Source organism: Gymnogyps californianus, chromosome 2, assembly GCF_018139145.2.
Source record: "Gymnogyps californianus isolate 813 chromosome 2, ASM1813914v2, whole genome shotgun sequence".
NCBI lineage: Eukaryota > Metazoa > Chordata > Aves > Accipitriformes > Cathartidae > Gymnogyps > Gymnogyps californianus.
The window spans coordinates 140,333,140-140,352,897 of NC_059472.1; the positions used below are offsets into that span (position 1 = coordinate 140,333,140).

At 41.7% G+C, this 19,758-nt stretch overlaps 1 protein-coding gene across 1 annotated transcript in view; it reads right to left on the minus strand.

Moving 5' to 3' along the window:
- The window catches only part of DYNC1I1 (dynein cytoplasmic 1 intermediate chain 1), a 194,600-nt gene that overhangs the window by 132,041 nt on the left and 42,801 nt on the right, over window positions 1-19,758 (minus strand). The window contains exon 6 of the mRNA XM_050890826.1: window positions 18,621-18,736. Within this exon, the coding sequence (XP_050746783.1) occupies window positions 18,621-18,736 (116 nt within the window). The remainder of the gene's footprint in view (window positions 1-18,620; window positions 18,737-19,758) is intronic.

Genomic DNA, 19,758 nt, shown 5'->3' on the forward strand with positions numbered 1-19,758 from the left:
AATAATGCACCAAAAATCACTTAACTCTCATTGCATGCTGCTGCCCTGCAACAATATATGTGGTAGTGACAGTAAGCTTAGAAGACTGTGAGAAACTCATCTTCAAAGAGTAGGGTTGAGTCCTAAGACACTTTTAAAGTAAGCAAAGAAAAAGAAATGGACATTTGTATATACAGACAGCTATGTAAAATACCTCCTAATGACTGCTCTAGCACTAAATCACTTTGTGCTTCAGTAAGTCCCTAAAACGGGTGAAAGAGTAAGCGGCACAGATTTCCTTTTTCTGTTTCCCAGTATTGTCCTGCCAACAGTTACTATGAACATATGTGCACAGATTTGCTTCCAAAATCCAGCATTGGCCCAAATCATCTAGAAGTTTCCCACTCAGGTCACCTAGAAGTGTACCTTGAAGGACAAGTGTCTCCTATGGCACATCCTTGGATGTATACCTTGGCTGTACCTTGACTACCTACTACAATGATCTTAGCAGCACCATTTTATATGATGCCCTTGTTCTGCATAAGGACTGCGGCAGTCTGGGTTGCATTTTACCCTTCAGATGAACTAAGAAAGCTCCCCTTTTTCAAGCTAAGCTCATTCTACAATCCTCAGTGTTGCTGGGGCAGTTTCATGTGCCAATAAAACCTGCTATAAATCAGACGCTCATGCGTCTTCCTCCTTTGTTAATTAGCCACTTTGTGCAAAGTATCTACAAACCATGGAAATAAATCTTTGGTTTCAGTAGTTTTACTTCTTTCCTGCTTGATTTCTTCTCTCTCTGCTTTTAACAGCAAGACTACAACCAACACCTGGACTCTAACACTTTCTTATGGCCCTGCCTTTCTGCTTATGCCTGCAAAGGACCCACTGGTCCACTGTCAAGACTGTCAGTGTTCACAGGCTGATGAAATACTAGCAGTGCGTCATGGGCGTACACAGCTGAAACTCAGCCCTTGTAGTCCCAAGCCTTAGTCCTTCTCAGGTTTCTTTTACTTTGTTCCCAACGCTGCTTGCCAAAAGTAACTCCAGGAACAAAGAGTACTAGTTAAACATCTTGTTTTAGAGCTGGAGACCAGAGGAATATAGACAGGAGCCTCAAAGGGTGACCACTTGACAACATCAACCAAAGGCAAAGAGCAGCACTGATTTACCAGGAGGTGAGTTATAGAGCCTTTGATATCCTGACTGATACTGCTTAGTGAAGTGCACACCCCCATGCTGCATGATGAAATTATGACCTTATAGCTGTGTGCTTCTTCATCTGGCTCTGCCCACTTCCAGAGACAGACTTCCTATGCCAGGATGCACAGGGTGGCAGTTCTGAGACTGCCACCTTCACTCCTAGCCAAAATCACGGTTGTTCTGATTTACACTGTGCAGCATCTAGTCCACCAGCTGACAACAGACCCCCAAAGACAGAACATGACCAGACACTCAGCTGCTGGTACATTTAGTCGAAGAGCTCTCTGCATTGACTGACAGAAGCCTTACCTTCTCTGAAGGGTACACTGCAGCTGATCAGACCAAGTTTATTTCTCATTTACTCTAAAGAGCAAAACTGCAGGGGAGACTGCAATCAGAGCATCTGGAATCAGGAGCAATGAAAGAAGATGACTCATTAGTCCATGGTCAGATTTCTTCCAGTGCAGGATGTCAGCTCCTCACATCCTTTCCCTCTGCCACCTCCAGGAGCATCCTCTTAATTTCTTAGGAAAACACAAATACATCTTTGTGGTTTTCAGGACTTCCTCCACTTCCTCTTCATTATTTCTTCATTCTCTACAATCTATTATTCATCCGCTTGCTTGTTCTATTCATCTTGATTTCTTGTCCATCCCTATCGCCAGGAGTTATTCTTTAGCTTATGATGCTCCTGCATCTCTTCAGTTCTTTGTCATTCCAAGTTCCAAATGCTGTCTCTTTCAGTATTTTCTCCAAAGACTTTTTCTGATTTAGCTTATGGCTGGTCCTCTCCTGTATCATTTTGTTTCTTCATCAGTTGAGGAACAACACATACGGTGATTTACTGTTGTTATTACTATTGGCTAATCCTTGGAAAACTGTGTTAAAGATCACAGGTGGATTCAAAAACTGAAATCCTTCCCCCCAAGAAAAAGATCTCATCTCCAGATAACCACTGATTATTGGTTTTCCAGATGATTGATACACTGAAGGTTCACCTCCTGGAAAGCCTCTCCTGTTAGTCACCTTCCAATGAGGCCATATAAAGGGCTCTCCCCACCTCAATGAGTTGGTCAAGGATATAAAAGGGTGATGCTAGTACATGGTGATTTTGTAACCAGTTTCTTATCCAATTCCTCACAACCATTAGAACAAGAGGAATCATTTATGAAGATGCCTTTCAACATTCATCTAAGTTTTTCCGGTCTCTGCAAAACCACTGAAAGTTTGTAGACTCCGTTACTGAGACTTCTCCAGGGATCATGCTACTCCCTGTAGAGATGTGAGTTCTTCCTAAGTCCCATTCCTTTGGTCCAAGACATCTTGCTTCATTCATTCCTTCCCTGAGGAACTTGTTCAAGATTCTTGCACAACTGAGATCTCAGCATCCAAAGAACCACAAAAAGACAGCTCTGTATTTCAGTTTGGCCACACCCAGACTCAAGATTTTGAAAAGCAAGTGCTTAAAACAAACCAACAGCTTACCTCTTTTAGCACGACCTTGTTTCTCGACAGAAGAAATATTGACTGAACACAGCTTGCAGGAAAGGAAGACAGGTCATTGCCCTTTTTAGACACCCTGCATGAAAGCCCCACCAGCATGAGAGATTCAGAGGACTAGAATTCCACTAACTCTAATCAGCCATGGGAATGACCCAGCTTGTTGCAGTGTCTCAGCATGTCTCATAAAACGCACTGAAACATTTGCTAACAGGACTATCTGCATGTTATTGTTCATTTTTATTAGAGCAGCACTAGGAGTGCCCATCAATATCAGGACCTTGTGCCCGATACAGATGTCAGTTTTCAGTGTGTTAACCAAAGGAGGTCAGATTATTTACTTCCTACTCCCAATATAAACAGTCAAATAACAAGATGCTTTCATGTCAATGGGCCATTTGTACAGAAAAATGCTCAGCAGCATGGGTCATAAAAGCTAGCCCACAAGGACTGTTTCTGGGGAAAAAAAAAGATTCTTAAACTTATTTTAAGATTCATATCTATGCATTCATGCATGTGCATTTAACCATATACATAATTCACTTAAGTTTAAGAGACCTGCTTTAAAATACTTCACCACTGTGTCATACCATGGAAACTACCTCAGGGCTACTAGGAAGGGGGTTCAAACATCCTTCATATAAAACACATCATTATGCATTAGAGGAAACTTCATTCACCAGAGAAGAATGGCACACCAGCTGGAGGTGAACACCATAAACCACATAAAGTTTTAATTATATTCATTAAAAATTCTTTGTCTCTCACTGTGTTTGGAGGCAGATAGAACCCTTTAACAACGGCCAGCACACAATCAGGTTTTTCAAAACTAATAATAATACAAAAGCATTTGCTTACCCTGCGACATTTTGAAAAAGTTTGAGTAAGTGTATTATTTTTAATATGGGGCATTTATAAATTATTGCAAGATGTGGCCGGTCTTGGAGCAGAGTTGCTGTTTCTATTGTTTATTGGTTTGATAAAAGGTGTTAATAATAAAAGGCACATTTTTAGCAGTTGACAAAGCGAATCAACCTGGAATATAGGAAAGAAGCATATTTTCCCCTTAAAACATATATATATGTGTTTTATATATATATTTAGTAGGGCCTGTTGCGATAGGACAAGGGCTAATGGTTTTAAACTAAAAGAGAGTAGGTTTAGACTAGATATAAGGAAGAAATTTTTTACAATGAGGGTGGTAAAACACTGGAAGAGGTTGCCCAGAGAGGTGGTAGATGCCCCATCCCTGAAAACATTCAAGGTCAGGTTGGACGGGGCTCCGAGCAACCTGATCTAGTTGAAGATGTCCCTGCTCATTGCAGGGGGTTTGGACTAGATGACCTTTAAAGGTCCCTTCCAACCCAAACTATTCTATGATTCTATGATATATAAAACCATTTTTCATGATCAGTATTTCTTTACAGTATGTCTTCTATATCCCGTACTGATAAGTATGATACACAATTACACTTCTGGCCCTTCAGAGCTTGCAGTCTATCAGCAAAGCAGGATACAATAAATGAATGTTACAGCACCAGACCTCCTCCTGCAAACACATATGTGTCTGATGTCAGACAATCAAATATGCCAGGGGACTAATCATGAGCACAGAGCATGCATAAATATTGCTGGATTAAGCCTACAAATCAGGGTAAAAGAGGATAGCTATGTGGTTGCTTAGCTCTTACGTAAATGACTTCGTTTTTCAACGCTGGAAAGCCTTGCAAAATACTTTCATGTTTAATCAAATCCAAATAGAATGATTCTACAATGTACTGAAGGGCTTCACATGATGAGTCAGTGACAATATGTCAGCTATTTAGACTCATGGCAAGCACTTAATTTTGGTCCCAGTCCAGGTCCCATTGAAGTCAGTGGGAGTCCTTTTTCTGATTGCAACATGAGCCTTTGTTACTAAATTATCTCAAGCTGATGAACTGTGAAACAGAGAAGTTACTTTTACTAGCCATTCCTAATCCAGACTTATTAAGGATAATTGTAAACTAGTACTAACTAATTCAGTAATTAGGTCTGAAAATATACTCACTGCATAGCTAATATATAAGGGTTGGGTATTCATACTTCATCAAGACGCTCTGATACAAGAAATATCGCAGGTCAAATGAACAGTCCTACAACCTATGTGATATGGTTGAAAGTGGGGAAAGAACAGACAAAAGTGTATATTCCCCATCCTACACCTCAGCAAACAGACCTGTGGTTTTGTCCATTTCATAGTCACGGTGCTACAAATTTTAGATTTAGATCTGTATCCGCTTGATGCTCAGTGCTCTTTGGGGCAAGGAATTTGATGGGCTTTAGTTCTACCTTTACTGTAAGGCATATGCCTTGAGCAAAATGTGACAGAAACATGCATTTGAGCAGCTATACAATACAAAAATTAGCTTGGTGGATCAAAATCAACGTTAGCACATAAAGTGTAGTATTGAGTCGACACAATAAAGTATTCTGACTAGTATGAAAACACTATTTAATTGAAGAAACAAAAGAGCAAAGTCATTTTTTCTACTTTTCCTCTGTCCTATTGCCTTTAAATATCAGCTGTAGAAGTGCTGTCCTCAATTACATAGGTTTCAGAGGAAAATAAGATGCCTGCTTTTTCACTTTGCTTTCACACAGGCACAACAAGCAACTTCAAAGGAGAACAGCTAAGAGATGAAGGAGCTGAAGAAAAGAAATAGCAGTAACAGTAGTCCCAGAACTGTTTCAGGGGTTGACAGAAAAACACTGCATAATGCATTTGCCCGTATTCCCATCACAAAATGGTGCGAATTATCTCATCTAACCTCAATCACCTGAAAATGAAGCTTATAATTTAAATGTATTGGCTAAGACCTGTAGGCAATGGAGAAAGGCACAAATAGAAGGTAATTCTTTCAGTGTTATGATAAATACAATAGGTAGGGTAAATTGCCTTCTGGAAGGGTCCGTGTCACTCTTTTGACCATAGAAAGTCTACACAAATAGGCTAGGCCCCTCAAGGTAGAGCTACTGCATGTGATTACACTGAAATATTGAAGTATCTCAACAGGCTGTAACTAGTTAGCTTGGGTACTAGCATCAGTCATGCTGCCAGATCAGGTAGGTCTGTGACAGCTAAAAATCCTAGTAAATTTGGCTGCTGTGAGTTCACTTAGTTCATGTTTAAACTGTTAGTGGTCTCCACTATGGGTAAACGAAGAGATACACCTGTGTCTCTGTGGTGACTGTAACTCAGTTTGTGATTTGCTCTGAATTACACATATAGATTGTAACAAAGATAAGACTCCTGACATTCACTCCATTGCTCTGTCCTCAAGGCTATCACTTGCCAGGTGGTGAGATCTTGTAGTGGTCAGCTTTATATCTATATCTACAAGTATCTGTACATCTATAGCTATAATATAGATAGATAATATATTGTCTAAACATTGTATCTATAGCTATACCTATAGGTAAATACTTAAATAACTATATATCTACAACTCTTTAACACAGTTCAGTCCAAAGACTAGAGAGACAAAAAGAGAAAAGGGAGACCAGATTCATCTCCTGATCACTCTCCGCCTCCATAATGTTATAACCTAGGAATCGCAGGACAGATGTCTCCCAAGACAGTATCAGCAGTGCACTTGCGCCTGCACACTCAATCTTAACTCTGTCCAAGGTCTTCTTGAAAATGGAAGCTCACTTTGTTCAGTGGACACCTTTTCATGACTGCACAACTGAGACCCAGATGTAAATTTATTGTATCTTAGCTTACACAGCAACTCTTACATCCTTAAAATGTATGCAAACACTTCAGTGCCTAACTCCTAGGAATCCTGCCTGTTTGGAAATCCACAGCCCTGAATCCAAGCTTTCCGCATTACCCGATTTACCAAAGAGTAAAAGAAGAGAACCTTATTCCTGACCAGTCCGAACTGTAAGCATGTTATATCACGCCCAGTTCACATCTGGACCAAATCAAGTAGTTCCATTGGCCTGGAAACTTGGGCACAGACTGAAGGACAGTCTGGGCTAGGGTCCCTATCCTGCCTCACAAGGCTGTGTTGGGTTCAGCTTTCTTGGCCTCAATCATCCCTCCAAGTGAATCCCAGCACGTCTCATACTCACAGGTAAGAAGTCTGTGAAATGCACGCAAGAAGAGTTTGTGCTGTCTCATCGTATAAGATGATGGGATAGCTACCATAGTACGCTATAAGCCTGACAAAAAGCAATATGAGTACAACTGACTGCTCCAAGAGATTCTGAGGTTTTAACACAGGAGATGAGATGGTCCAATCCATACCATCTGGCACAAGCACCATGGACCATCCTCTGGGATCACCACCAGAAATATATAGCCTGTGTAGTTGACCTGACAAGAACCAACCTCCTACCTCTGGTCTAGGCAAGCATCTACCACTTCTCAGCATCCTCAGCAATGGATCTCCTCCAAAGTGAGAAATCTATCACCAGATTTTCTATTGCCAGAAAACACAAGAGGGACCCAAATTAGCCAGTACCTTTAAAACATTGTCTCAGATCCATAAATGCCAAGGTAAGACAGGATGGCTGCTCTAGATATCCAGAAACAAATCAGTCCTATGTCATGATGATATTGAACATTCCGCTAGAATATCGAACGCTATGCTTCTGGTGCCTGGTCCAACAAATAACTTATCCCAGATCACCCAACACTTTACTGGTTAAAGCATTTGCCTATTAGGCAAAGCAAAGACTTGATCCCAGGCACGTCATACAAGAAACATCTGAATTTTGGCTACTAAGCTACCAATTTTTCTAAATACATGTAGGTATCAGGTGTAGGTGGCAAGGTTTTGGTATTGGGGGGGCTGCAGGGGTGGCTTCTATGAGGAGAGACCAGGGGCTGCCCTGTGCCAGACACAGGTGGTTCCATAGTTCCATAGCAGACCCACCGTAGGACATAGCTGAGCCCATCAGCCATACTGCCAGTGCCTCTGGGAAAACATACTTAAGAAAGGGCAAAACACTACATAGCAGAGAGAGGAATGAGAGGGAAAAAAGTGTGGGAAACAGCCCTGTAAGCACCAAGGTGAGAAAAGAAGCGGGGGAAGGAGGTGCTCCAGGGGCCAGGACAGATATTCCCCTGCAGACTATGGACAGACCATAGTGGAGCAGTTATTTCCCTGCAGTCCCATGGAAAGGACCATGCCAGAGCAGATATCCACACTGTAGCCCATGGAGCACTGCACACTGGAGCATGTGGATATTTCCTGAAGGAACTGTGATCCATGGAGAGCCCATGCTGGAGCAGGTTTGTTCTGAAGGACTGCAGCCCATGGGGAAAACCCCCACTGGAGCAGGAGAAAAGTGTGAGGAGGAAGGAGTGGCAGAGAGGAACTGCTATGGACTGATCACAACCCCCCATATCCATCCCCCTGAGCTGCTTGGGGCAGAGGGGAGGTAGACGAGCTGGGAATGAAGGAGTGAAGTTGAGCCCGGGAAAAAGGAGAGGGGGAAAGGTATTATTTCAATTTTGTCTTTGTTTCTTACCATTCAAATCTATTTTAATTGGCAATAAACTAAATTAATTTTCCCCAAGCTGAGTCTGTTTTGCCCATGATGGTAACTGGTAAGTGATCCCCCATCCTTATTTCAATGCATGAGCTTTATCATCTTATTTTCTCCCCTATCCTGTTCAGGAAGGGGGAGTGAAAGACCGGCTGGGTGGGCAACCAAAGTCAATCCACCACAACGTATATGTCCCCCAGCTTCCATTTGTGAAGACAACAGGTCAAGGCAATTTTGAGACTCCACTCTGGAAGGTTGGTTTGAGCTGTGTTTTCAACCTGCACATTATCTGTGATGCAGCATCAGCGCACAGAGTTCTTCACACAGTCACAGGGAAAATCTTCAGTGCTTTCTGTGTTTCATAGCAGATGAGTGGTTGTTTTGAGCATGTTGTTGCTGAGTAACTGGTGCCTAGGAGAGGGAGAGTAAGACCTGAATGTCTGGGTGGAGATGACAAGAAACAAGATATGAAATAACCATGATTAAGGGCTAAAATTTCAAAAATTCTCCAGCTCCACCGTTGGGGCCAGACCTTCAGAAAAAGTTCAGCTCCAGACCAAGTAGTGAGATCTGAAAGAGTCCTCAAAACCCAGCAGCTGCTACTGAGACCAGTGAGGCTATTCATAAGTGCGGGGATCTGCTTGTGCCAAACTTAGAGGAGCTGGACCCATTTTGAGCTCTGATGTGGCAAACTTTACAAGGCAAGTGAGGTGAGGAAAAAAAAAGAAGAGTATCCACAGCAACAACATGCAATTATAGACTTAAAATAAGTGTGAAGCTTTATGGCTTGAGTGCAACACATTTTAGAAAAATAATGATTATATTCTCACTTCCTGTGGGCCTTAAGTAGGGCATTAACTTGCAGGAAGAGCGAGCACTGTTTTGGAGGTTTATGGCTAGGACATACATCTAAATTAATTGTGGTTCAGAGTGAATTTATGCTAAGTTTACTTAAAATAAGATAGATGGGCAACTGGCAGCCAGGGTCTGGTTGAAAAGTGACATTATTTGTGGAGACAGTCTATTGTATTGCAGCAAAAGAGAATTCCATCTTCTATTAATAGTGGCCAGTGGGAATTCACGCTGCGACTTTTACTTCACTGACATATCCATTTCATTAAAAGTTTCTTCATCCCGATCCTTTCTTCAGTTTTTGTAGTAACTCTTAGTGTGTGTGAGCAAGCAAAAGGATTCTCTGGAAAGGATCCAGCTACTACTGATTTTGAAGGAGGGATTCTCAAGTACTTCAGATGAGATCTACAATTCATCATTATAATAAATACAGCATGGCTTTACACAACCTTGGGAGCGGCTCTTGGGAGGGAGAAGGGGGGCCCAGGGTTGCCACTGGAGGGCTCTGCCCAGGTGCTTGGGTCAGGCTGTGAAGATACACTTGGTGAACAAAGACCCAGGTTGGGGTGCATCCCCATTCATCTTTATGGCGGGTAATAACGTGGGGTGTGGCAAACCCTCTTCATTCTACCCAGCCCAGCCACTTGGCTCCCTCTCCAGTTAGTCTGAGGGCAAGCAGCTGACACTCCTCTATCCAAGGCAGGTGGCCTCTCCTATGGAAATGAGCCAATTAAAGGAGACTATAGAGGGGCACAATTGGCCAGCTTCTTAAGCTGTGGCTCAGCTATAGAATTGAAGATCGAGAGGTGATGAACAGGAGAATTTTCAGCTGCATAATTTTTGACCCAGTACATTAGTAGCGTGGGTTAAAACAGAGGAGGGGATTTTGGCATGTGAATCTTTTTCCTTTCTTTGAGTCGCAAGTGCCAAGAAACAAATTGAGGAGTGTGAAGTAACAGAGCAGTGGTTTTTTTCTGTACATCTTTTTAACACCACTAATGAAGGGCTTTCCACATTATGGCCTGTGTCTATTTCAGCCCTGATTTTATATCTACTTACAGGATTAGAAAGATTAAGTGCTAATTAGAGCACTGAGGATTAATAACTGCTACTTCTGCAATGCACATTTTTCTTAATCTTGTCTTTAATTCCAGTGGAGATTGGTCCATGTTACAAAGCCAGAGTTTGCCAAAGGTTACTAAACATGCAATAGAAGGTGCTGGGTATTAGTTTTCTTGTATGTACTGAATAGGCATTATCCATTAGGCTACAGAAGGAATTACAGGGATGGCAGGAAAAAGCATTCTTTGTTTCTGAAGAAAACAAAAAGCCGTGTCTTCATTGTTCTGTTGGAAGCACTGTTAACCCAACTTTCCCCCTTTTTACATTTTCTTATCTATAACTTCTAATTTGAGCATTGTAATATGTACAACACATTGTTAATTCAAAGTATATTCAAATACTACTGAAATGATACATATGGTCAAGTGAGAACGAGGAATATGTGAAAACGGCAAACAGAGGAAAAATTGGCCACTGTCTTTGCACTGACTTGACTGGGGAAATCATGGTGCTGTTCATTAGTGGGATAGTTTCCTTCTGTTCTCATGTTAAAGCTCAGCTGTAACATAACTGATAGTCATATATTTGCAAATAAGTTTAGAACTATTTGGTTGCTTGAGGGGAACACATAACAAATCAGGTCAATACAGCAGTTGTTCGTGTGTAAAGCATGGCCAGGATCTTTTCCAGAGAGGAAAGACTTAGAGGAAGGTTTTCATTTCCAGCCAACAAAGGATTCAATTTGCATACAGGTGTTACAGGGCTTCTCTCTGAATTCATGGATCACTGCTAGTTTCAGATGTCAGGACACAAAGATGGGTCAAAGGCACTGTGAGATGACTTGCAGCTAGTTAAAGGAGTTTGAGGTCAAGGCTGCTAACATCAGAGCTCTTGTTTTCCACCAAGTGATACCAGATGTACCAGCATCTCATTCAATTACGTATTTCCCACTGCAACTGCAGGACCAGGTTGGGTTCTGCACAAGGGGGCTGACTACAACGTTTTTTTTTTTTTAATTCTAGGATACAGTAGCCTCCCATCTCTTGGGTGGAGGATGGGATCCACTTGCTCAAAAGCACAGAGCAAGGATCATCCATTAGGATCAAGCAGGATCTGCAAGGAGGGGAAGTAGAGCATGGTCCTTCTCCATGCTGTCTGCAGAGGCTTTGAAGCAGCATTCCTTCCATACACAGAATGACAGTTGCACAACAGTCCCCTCCGAGGCAGACACAGCCTAAAAACTGGTTCCTCATTTCATTGAGAAGGCAGCTAACCTTTCTGGTTTGTTCCTCATCTTCTGGAGCCTGAATGGTTTAGAGAAGGTGTAGGTGCAGCTGTGACAAATCTGTTGTTCTCCTTCCAGCCTTGTAAAGAATTATTAGATATGTTTCCTGGGCTTGCATTTAATGCAGAGATACCTCGTGCAAGAGAAACCAGGGTCTGCAGAAGGCCTGGGCCACTTTGGAGCACGAAACTCCCATGCATGTAGGCCTGGTTTTCAGGAGACCTTCCCAGGATTTTGTTAGGATTGTGGAGAAGCTGCAAAAAGTCAAATTACTCTGTCCCTGTGTAATGAAATGATCGGGGACAAAGTCTAAGATCCCTGAAGAGTTTTCCTTCCTCAGACCTCCTACTGTGTGTGACTAGAGCCAATCTTCTGTCTGTTAAATCAGTTCTTAGTAGATAATTCCCAGAGAATTACTTGTGCTTAATAAATTCTCAGATCTGCCTGTTCAAAACAGTTTAGCATTAAGAGGGCTCTCTGCTGAAAACTATCTGAAAACCATCTTGAGTATAAGAAAAACCCTTCTCTAGAAGTCTTTAGAGAGGACCTGGGAGGAGAGATGGGGAATGGGAGCAAATACTGCAGCAATGATTACTGATAAATATAGCGGTAGACTGTGGGTGTAACAGGCCACCTTTTAGAAATGGAGTGGGACTGTTTTATAGAAATCCTATTTTAGCCCATGTGTGGGACATATTTCAGGAGATTAGACATTTGATGTTTCCTCCTGCCCTCAAACACCAAACTGTGCATGACCACAGACTACAGCCCTTCATTATTCCTCCCAGAAGAAACCCTTGTCAGTGTCACATACATTATTCTGCACAACAAAAACCACAGAAACACATTTTCCAAAGCCAAGCCTTATCCTAATTCTGTACTACATAAAATTATCATGAGCCAGCTGGTGAAGAAAGCCTTTAGTGGTATACACCTAAATTCTGTAGCTTGCTAGGAGTGGAACACAGACCCACCACACCTGGTACCTGCCTCATGTGGCTGTCCTGGAGAATATGTATTTTAACAAACTGTACTTTATTAATTGTACTTCAAGAAGAGATTGGCAAGAACAAGGGATTGCAGCTGATTTCACTAGTGTATTATTCCCCTGGATTTTTGTCATAATACCTATAACTGAATTTTTAAGGCTTTTTTTTTTTTACATTTCTAGATAATATCTTTTTCTTTTTTTTCCAACTTCTTTTTATATAACAGCTTGGTGTCTTCTCACACCCCTTTCATCAGCACTGACATTCCTACAGCTTTTCAATCATACAACTCAAGCATCTTCTATTAAGTATAATTCTTGCCTCCGACAAAAGTTCAGGCGAGTGTTTTTTCGGCAGGTCCCACCAGCATCCCTCCCTCACCTCCCGCATCCCTTAGGCACGACGCGTCGGTTCCTCGCTTCACCACCAGAGGGGGCTGCCTGAATGCCTTTGAAAGATTTTTATGCCCAATTTAAATTTAAAAAAAAAAAACAACAAAAACCCTCCACCTTTGAAATCTTGTTATTTAGAAAAGGGGGTGCAGTTGTGACAGGCATAAAGGGGAATTATTGAAAGACTGTTCTACAGTGCAATGCCTCAAATCTTTGCTCTGCTTCGTTCTAGTCTCATCCAATCTTGTACAGTCTGGTACAACAGCACAAAATAAGCTTTGTTGATTTAATCAAACAAAGCAGTCTTGAATTAGGGTGTTTATGCCAGCTATTGAGATCCACAGTATGACTCTGATGGACTGAGGTTTGAGAAGAAAAGGCAAACTAGAGTTTTATAGCTAACTAAAAACACTCAGTGCTACATGATACTGACTAGGACAGACCATAATATTTCTTACAAAATTAGTGTCCATTAGTACTAATACTAAGGCTCTGCCTCTTTAAAAACAGAACTTCTGCTTTAAAACTGATTCATCTTTAGGCTGTCCCCTCTTTTTAGTAGTGATTACTATCCCAGTTCTGCTCTGCTTTCCAACACCACCTTCTGTTTACAACAGAGGGTCTCTGCTTTCCCCCCGATTATGTCCAATGCCTTTCCATCACACATATTTTCATGTATCCTGACACATACGTTGCATGCATGGCAATGCACAAATGTGCATCTGCATTTCCCATTAAATGAGGGGTTCAAAGCTATTCTTGGGTCCAGACTTGTCCTCTTCAGACTGGAGCTGAGCTCTAAGATTCTCTGGAAGGGAAAAGCCAAAGTAAGCTCTTTAACTTAACCCCCAGCTTCTGATCCATGAGCTCTAAACAGATTGGGTATGGGAAAGCTCAAGTATGATCTCGCTTAGCTCTGGGACTGGCTTTTCTTAAGTACAGCATGCATTCACACAGCTAGAGCTGAGCTACAGTCAGACATGGGAAGGCACTGGTGCAGAATTTGCTGTGCTAGACGTCTGCTGCACATTATCTTACGGGATAGACAGAGCCAGAGCTCCACGCTGATTAAACTTGGAAATCTCAGTCCCTAACAATCAAAGCAAAAATAACTTTATCTATGGATTTTATCATGGAACTTCCAGAGGCTGGACCTGTTTTCACAGCATTGGGGCTTGGTCACAGGTAACTCCTCATCCGATTACCAACACTCAAAGTAGGACACAGCCCTCACACGGTGTCAGTGTATGACACTTTTAGTCATATGCAGTTTACTCAATAATGAGAAACCTACATGAATATGCCTAAATGAAGTGCTCTGCTATCAAGCTAGTCGGTGAAGAACTAGTCAATGCAGTCAATGGCACCTAGAGAGAGTTCTGGTTCACCCTACCGTAGTCACATTTGGTATCACACACAGATACCTAAACTCATGCCTCTTGGTCTCATGAGCCTTAGACTGTGAGCAGAACTCCCCTCTCCTCCCTCAGTGCTTTAAAAAGGATAACTTTCAGGAACATTAGTTCAGATAATTACAGTGTCAGAGAGATGCAGAACTCAACCCAGCCTCTGGAGTTTCACCTCCATTTTGCCACTTCATTCCAGTCTACTTCCAAATGGAGTAGAGAGCTTATTTTTCCTCTTTCCCTAATAGCCAAAATATCCTCAGTGTTTGAATACAGCAGATAAACAGATGGAGCATGGGCCTGAATTGCGTTCTTTGCCAGAGCTGGGCAAACATTCGTGACGTAGGATGAGGTTATCCTGCTCAGGAGGTGAGTAAGGTAACACACTTGTTTTCCCCACATGAACAACCATCTGTTGAAGATGATAAACAGGTGAAGTACATAGGACCTCCATTGTTCTAGAAACTCAGATCTTCTTCCCCTGTATACGGGATCTACTTTTTCAGAAATGCATTTCAGACTAACCTATTCGCAGTGGCAGTCTGACAAGCCAGAAAAGTGAGAACATCTCATTTTATCGATGAAGAAGTAGTTTCTACTTCACGGAAGAGGAATAACAACATTCCTGACACTGGCCAGCAAAACAAGAGAGCTCACAGACCTTCACCTTCTGCTGGCCCCTTGTTTTTGAGGGGAGCCAGATCAGAGGAGTATCTCCCTTCTCAGTGCAGGGACAGTGTGATGTTTTCCTCACTGAGATTTTACCTCCTGGCCCATTAGAGAGCAGGAGAACGGTAAGCTGGAGCTGAGGTGGGCACCCAGCAGAGCTTGAATGTGCAGGCCGTTTTCTTATCTGAAAAGGTAGCTTGCAGGCAGACATACAGACCCCCTTCCACTGTTGTATGGCAATGAGGGATTCATCCGGGGTAGAGGTTAGGCCATGGCTTTTCTGTTGCTGCTTGCTCCTAAGTGTGCCTTCAGCAAAGGGCAGTTCTGCAGTGCTTTGGAGGGTCCCACCGTCGAAGGCTACATTGCCATTCTGGGGCAATGTGAGAGTCTCTGTACAGTGAAGGAATGTGTCTCAGAGACCTCTCAGAAAACACTTGGCACAGTCTAGGTCTTAATCAACTCCAGAATGGAAAAAGCAGCACAAGTGAAATGTCTCTCAATGCCTACAAATACCTAAATTCAAGTCCAATAATAGAAGGAGGAGGGGAAAACTAAAAAGCACTTTTTTTCTCAGGCTCCAGAGCCAAGATCTGGGTGTTTTTGAAGTCATCCTACACGGAAGAAAAGAAAAGGCTGAAGCTTACTGTGACCTAAATAAAGCAAAAGAATTAGGTACTTGTGATCAAAGAGTTGAATGATGCATATACACATCTCCCTAAATAATAGAGTGGGTGGGGGAAATGACATGTCATTATTCCTCTGAAATAAAGTGAATTACCTGTTCTGAAAAGAGGAGTTAATCTGTTTTTATACAGTGAAGAATAATGCCACATTATTTCTTCTAAAATTAGCAGCTGACAAGCTGAGACTTCAGTGCTCATAGCATCTGGCTCTCTGGCACCACACTGTACTTACCACAATGAAGCTTTGCTTTACCAGTTTTCTAAAGTTTGGTTAAAAGCCGTTACCACAAAGGCCTACATCCACTGAGCTCCAGAACAGCAGTAGGCCTAAGGTACCTCAGAGTTTCTTTCTTTCTTTCTTTCTTTCTAGAGAAGCAATGTGCAGAAAACCCGATACTGATATTTCAAAAAAGCTGCAGAACTTTGAATGGACTCAAAGTCCTCTTTTGGTGGCTTAATCGTACAGGAAAGATCTTTCCAACCAGCTGTACCCTTCATTAGTTGTCTTCCAAACCAGAAGCAAGCGTGTGACAACCTCATCCTAAAATTCTGCATTTTGACATTTCCAATGTCCAAGGCAGGCAGCAGAAGAGTGAATTCTGAAAGCTGAAGTCAGACTCATCTAAATAAATAAGGGGTTTCCTTTTTTCTTTTCTCAAATTCTAAGGCTTCAGATACTGAATAACTGAGCACATAACCGTAGTAATGGCTGAACAATTTATCTGGAAAAGATAATGGCTATATTTTGTCACATGAATGCATAGGAACAGCATACAGACTTCTCCTCAAAACTGCTCTCCCAAGTAATTCCCCTCTGTTTGCTGTTCATGTTCAGAGTGACAGTATGAAGGGTTCATCATTCATAAAGAGGGCTGGGAGATTGAAAACCTGAGAAGTCATTTCCATCAGACTTGGGAGACCAAAATCACAGAGCTTATTTACCCCCTAGAGAGTTTCCAATTAAATACCATTTCAATGGAATAACCAAACTTTCATGACTCTCCTTTACCGATGCAGGGCCATATTCATGTCCAACTTATGTGCAGAGAATTCCCTAGCAGCAGACTGGAAAGATTGGAAAGTTAAACTTTCTCTCCCCCACGCATCTGAGGGGAGCTATCAGGTGATATTTTCTCTGTGTTTAAATATTAAAACTTCACTTTTGTTGATGTTTTTTTCCTTGACTGTGATGACACAGAGAATATGAAAGACTAAATCCAGTCACCAAAACCACTTATCACCATTTGACCTTTCCCATCACAGATTTGGCCTAGGCAGTTTAAAGTCCATGACTTCTTATGTTTGCACTTATCTTCTTTCATACAAGTGAGGAACAAGAGCTTCCTCTGTGTTGGGAGAACCAAGACAAGCCACATTGCCCTCTGTGTTTGCTGTCCTGACTGCCAGGCTCCACAGCAGCACACTGTTGTTTTTTTTTTTTCCTTGAAGAGTAGGAGATTGTCCTCTTGTCTACCCAAGAAAAGGATTTTGTAATAGCTGAAGAGCTCCTTGGAAAAAAGCAAGAAGAACTTATTGGAAGAAGTTGCTTCCTCAAGAGAGGCTGGCCTGTTCAGAAAGGCATGTTAGCTAATGAGTGCTGGAGTTGCAGGCCTGAGAGAGGTAAACACATCAAAGCTATGTCTTCAACTCCCCATATCCATAGGCTCTTGCATTGGATAAAGGCCCTGTGTCAGGGAGGAAGGGCATTCCCTCCATCTGATCTAACAATGACCCCATGATAATGCCCCAAGGTTGAGCACCTACCGATCTTAAGCCAGAAAGGCAAGGCCTCAGGGGCAAACCCCATCTTCTCAAGGCTTCAGCAGCCCTCAGAGAGATGAGTAGAGATGAGCTGGATTGAACTAGGGAGGCTTCTGAGGCAGCCTCTCCCTCTGAGAAGTCAAAGCTGTCAGGACATGCTGCTCAAGAAGCAGCATCCAAGCAACAGGGTTGTCTATGCTTGAAGGCACTATTTCAGACAACAGATGACTAGGGTAAACTTGTGGTCTGGGAAAGTAAAATCTGAGTATCTAGCTCAGCAGTTTTCATTTCTGGTTTCTTAAAGGCAGACCTGGTAACCCAGTTGCAGAAAAAAAGCTGGCTATGTTTATCACTGTATCTTCCCTGACAGTAAGTTATATTTAGACAGATTTACTCGCACACCTTTTGCAACCTACTTAAATCTTCTTCTTCTGTATGGAGCCTGGTGAAGTTCCACACTATCTGCTGCAGGAAAGCACCCAATTGTTGAACTTTTCTTGATCCTTCGCTGTTAACAGCAAAAATTACAGTCAAGACTGTCTTCAGTTTTTCTTCTTCTACCTGCTTTGTAACAGTGTGTAAATTACATCAGGCTAATGTACAGTTTTACATTCAGTTTAAATAGTTTCAATTGACCTGCAATCAGTGTTCTGCAGTACAACACTGGCAAGTGTGTACTCTAAGGAACAGACAGATCAGCACTCCCCTACTAACTGCTCCACGTATTTACTTATCAACAGGAAAGCCAAACAGCTAACAAACAGCTCCATGAGTACAGATAATGCATCTGTAAGCAGAGAGAAAGCAGGACTGTCCACATCAAAGTACGTAAGCCTCCTTTTTCAGCACATGGAGCTAAACCATATCTTCTCCTAAGATTCACCTGCTGGAGGGGGATGCAATTACACTGACCAAATATCTGAGGGCAACTTTCCATCACTGCCCTTTTACAAAGCATGGAATGAGTAACTTCCTTGAGAAAGCAAGAAAAATGGAATAAAGCACTATTTTAATTATATTCATAATGATTTATTTGAAAATATGTTCTCATTAAACTGCTATCTAAGCACAACCCATTGTAAGGCAGAAGTAGTTTGGTTCCACCTGAATTTAAAGTCATTATTATAATTATTCTCACCAGAACAGCCATTAATCACATAAACAATACCTAGCTTGCAGAAAATATGTGATAAGTAGCTATATTATGATTTACTATTATTTTTCTTACATGCTTTAACTCTTACTCGAATACTTATTTTCTATGAAAATTTTATTTTTTTTTTTTAAAAAAATCTTACCTTCAGATTGATGTGTGGCAAGAGGTGTCTGTGTCTCCTTGGAGTATGATACCACCTCCCGAGGTAAGAAATCCACCTGGGTAATCTTTGACACCCCTAGTTTGTGCAGTCTGCGTCTAAGATGGAATACATGACATCAAAAGGTTAGTCATGTTAAATGTAAACGAGCAGCAGGAACAAGAGTGTTTGTTTTTATGAACAGGATAAAAAAAAAACTTCAGTGTTTGCTAAGATGAAACACAATACACTATGCATGAGAGTACCTAACTGCAGTGAAGAAAATTAACCTGGGAACCATTTGCCATAATAAAGTACAGTTACTGAACCTTTGGATCATGCTGCTGAGAGGGACTGTAAATGGGAGAGAGAAATGACCTGCTTGTGCCCCTCATAACATGCAACAAAATTCTCTTTCGTACCATCATTACCACAATGTTCTGCCTGCTCAAAAGAGTTAATCCTCAGCCTGAGATACACAATAGTGGAAAGGGCACAGTGGTTGTAAACCAGGCAAGGTGGGTAATTTCCATAAAGAAGGAGATTCTCCCTTCCACAGGAGTCATTAGTAGTGGAATTGATGTAGGTTTATGATTAGTACAGTCCTAATGCAAGGGTTGGAGGGGAACTCTGAGACACAGCTGGAACAGGGCAAGTATAGCCTTCTTTTTCTACTACTTCACTTACTTTAAATAAACCATATGAAATAAATCAGTAAAGCCAACTAACTGTAAGTGGGTAAGGGAAAAAGAAGAGAGACAGCTGAGCATGGTCATGAACACTTTTAGTCATACACAGTTGACTCAACAGTGGGGGGAAAAAATCAATGTATTTCCTGAATATTATTTGACTGTTTGTAGGGAGGGAAAAATAAACAAACGGTTACTTGCAAGTGTTTTACTGGAACAAATGCCAACTTTCAGCAGAGAAAAGAATATGCACATAATAAACAAATTAACTAAATAAATCCAGTTGCCTAGATCAATAAGTGCAAGCCTACTTATATGTTTATGGGAAATAAATTCATGGACACGATGTTTCTGAACTGCCATGTCATTAGAGAGAGCAATTTGGAAAAGTAGAAAATTCATACACATTATCCATATCCTCTCCATTTTCCAGATTGTCAGAAGAACAGAGG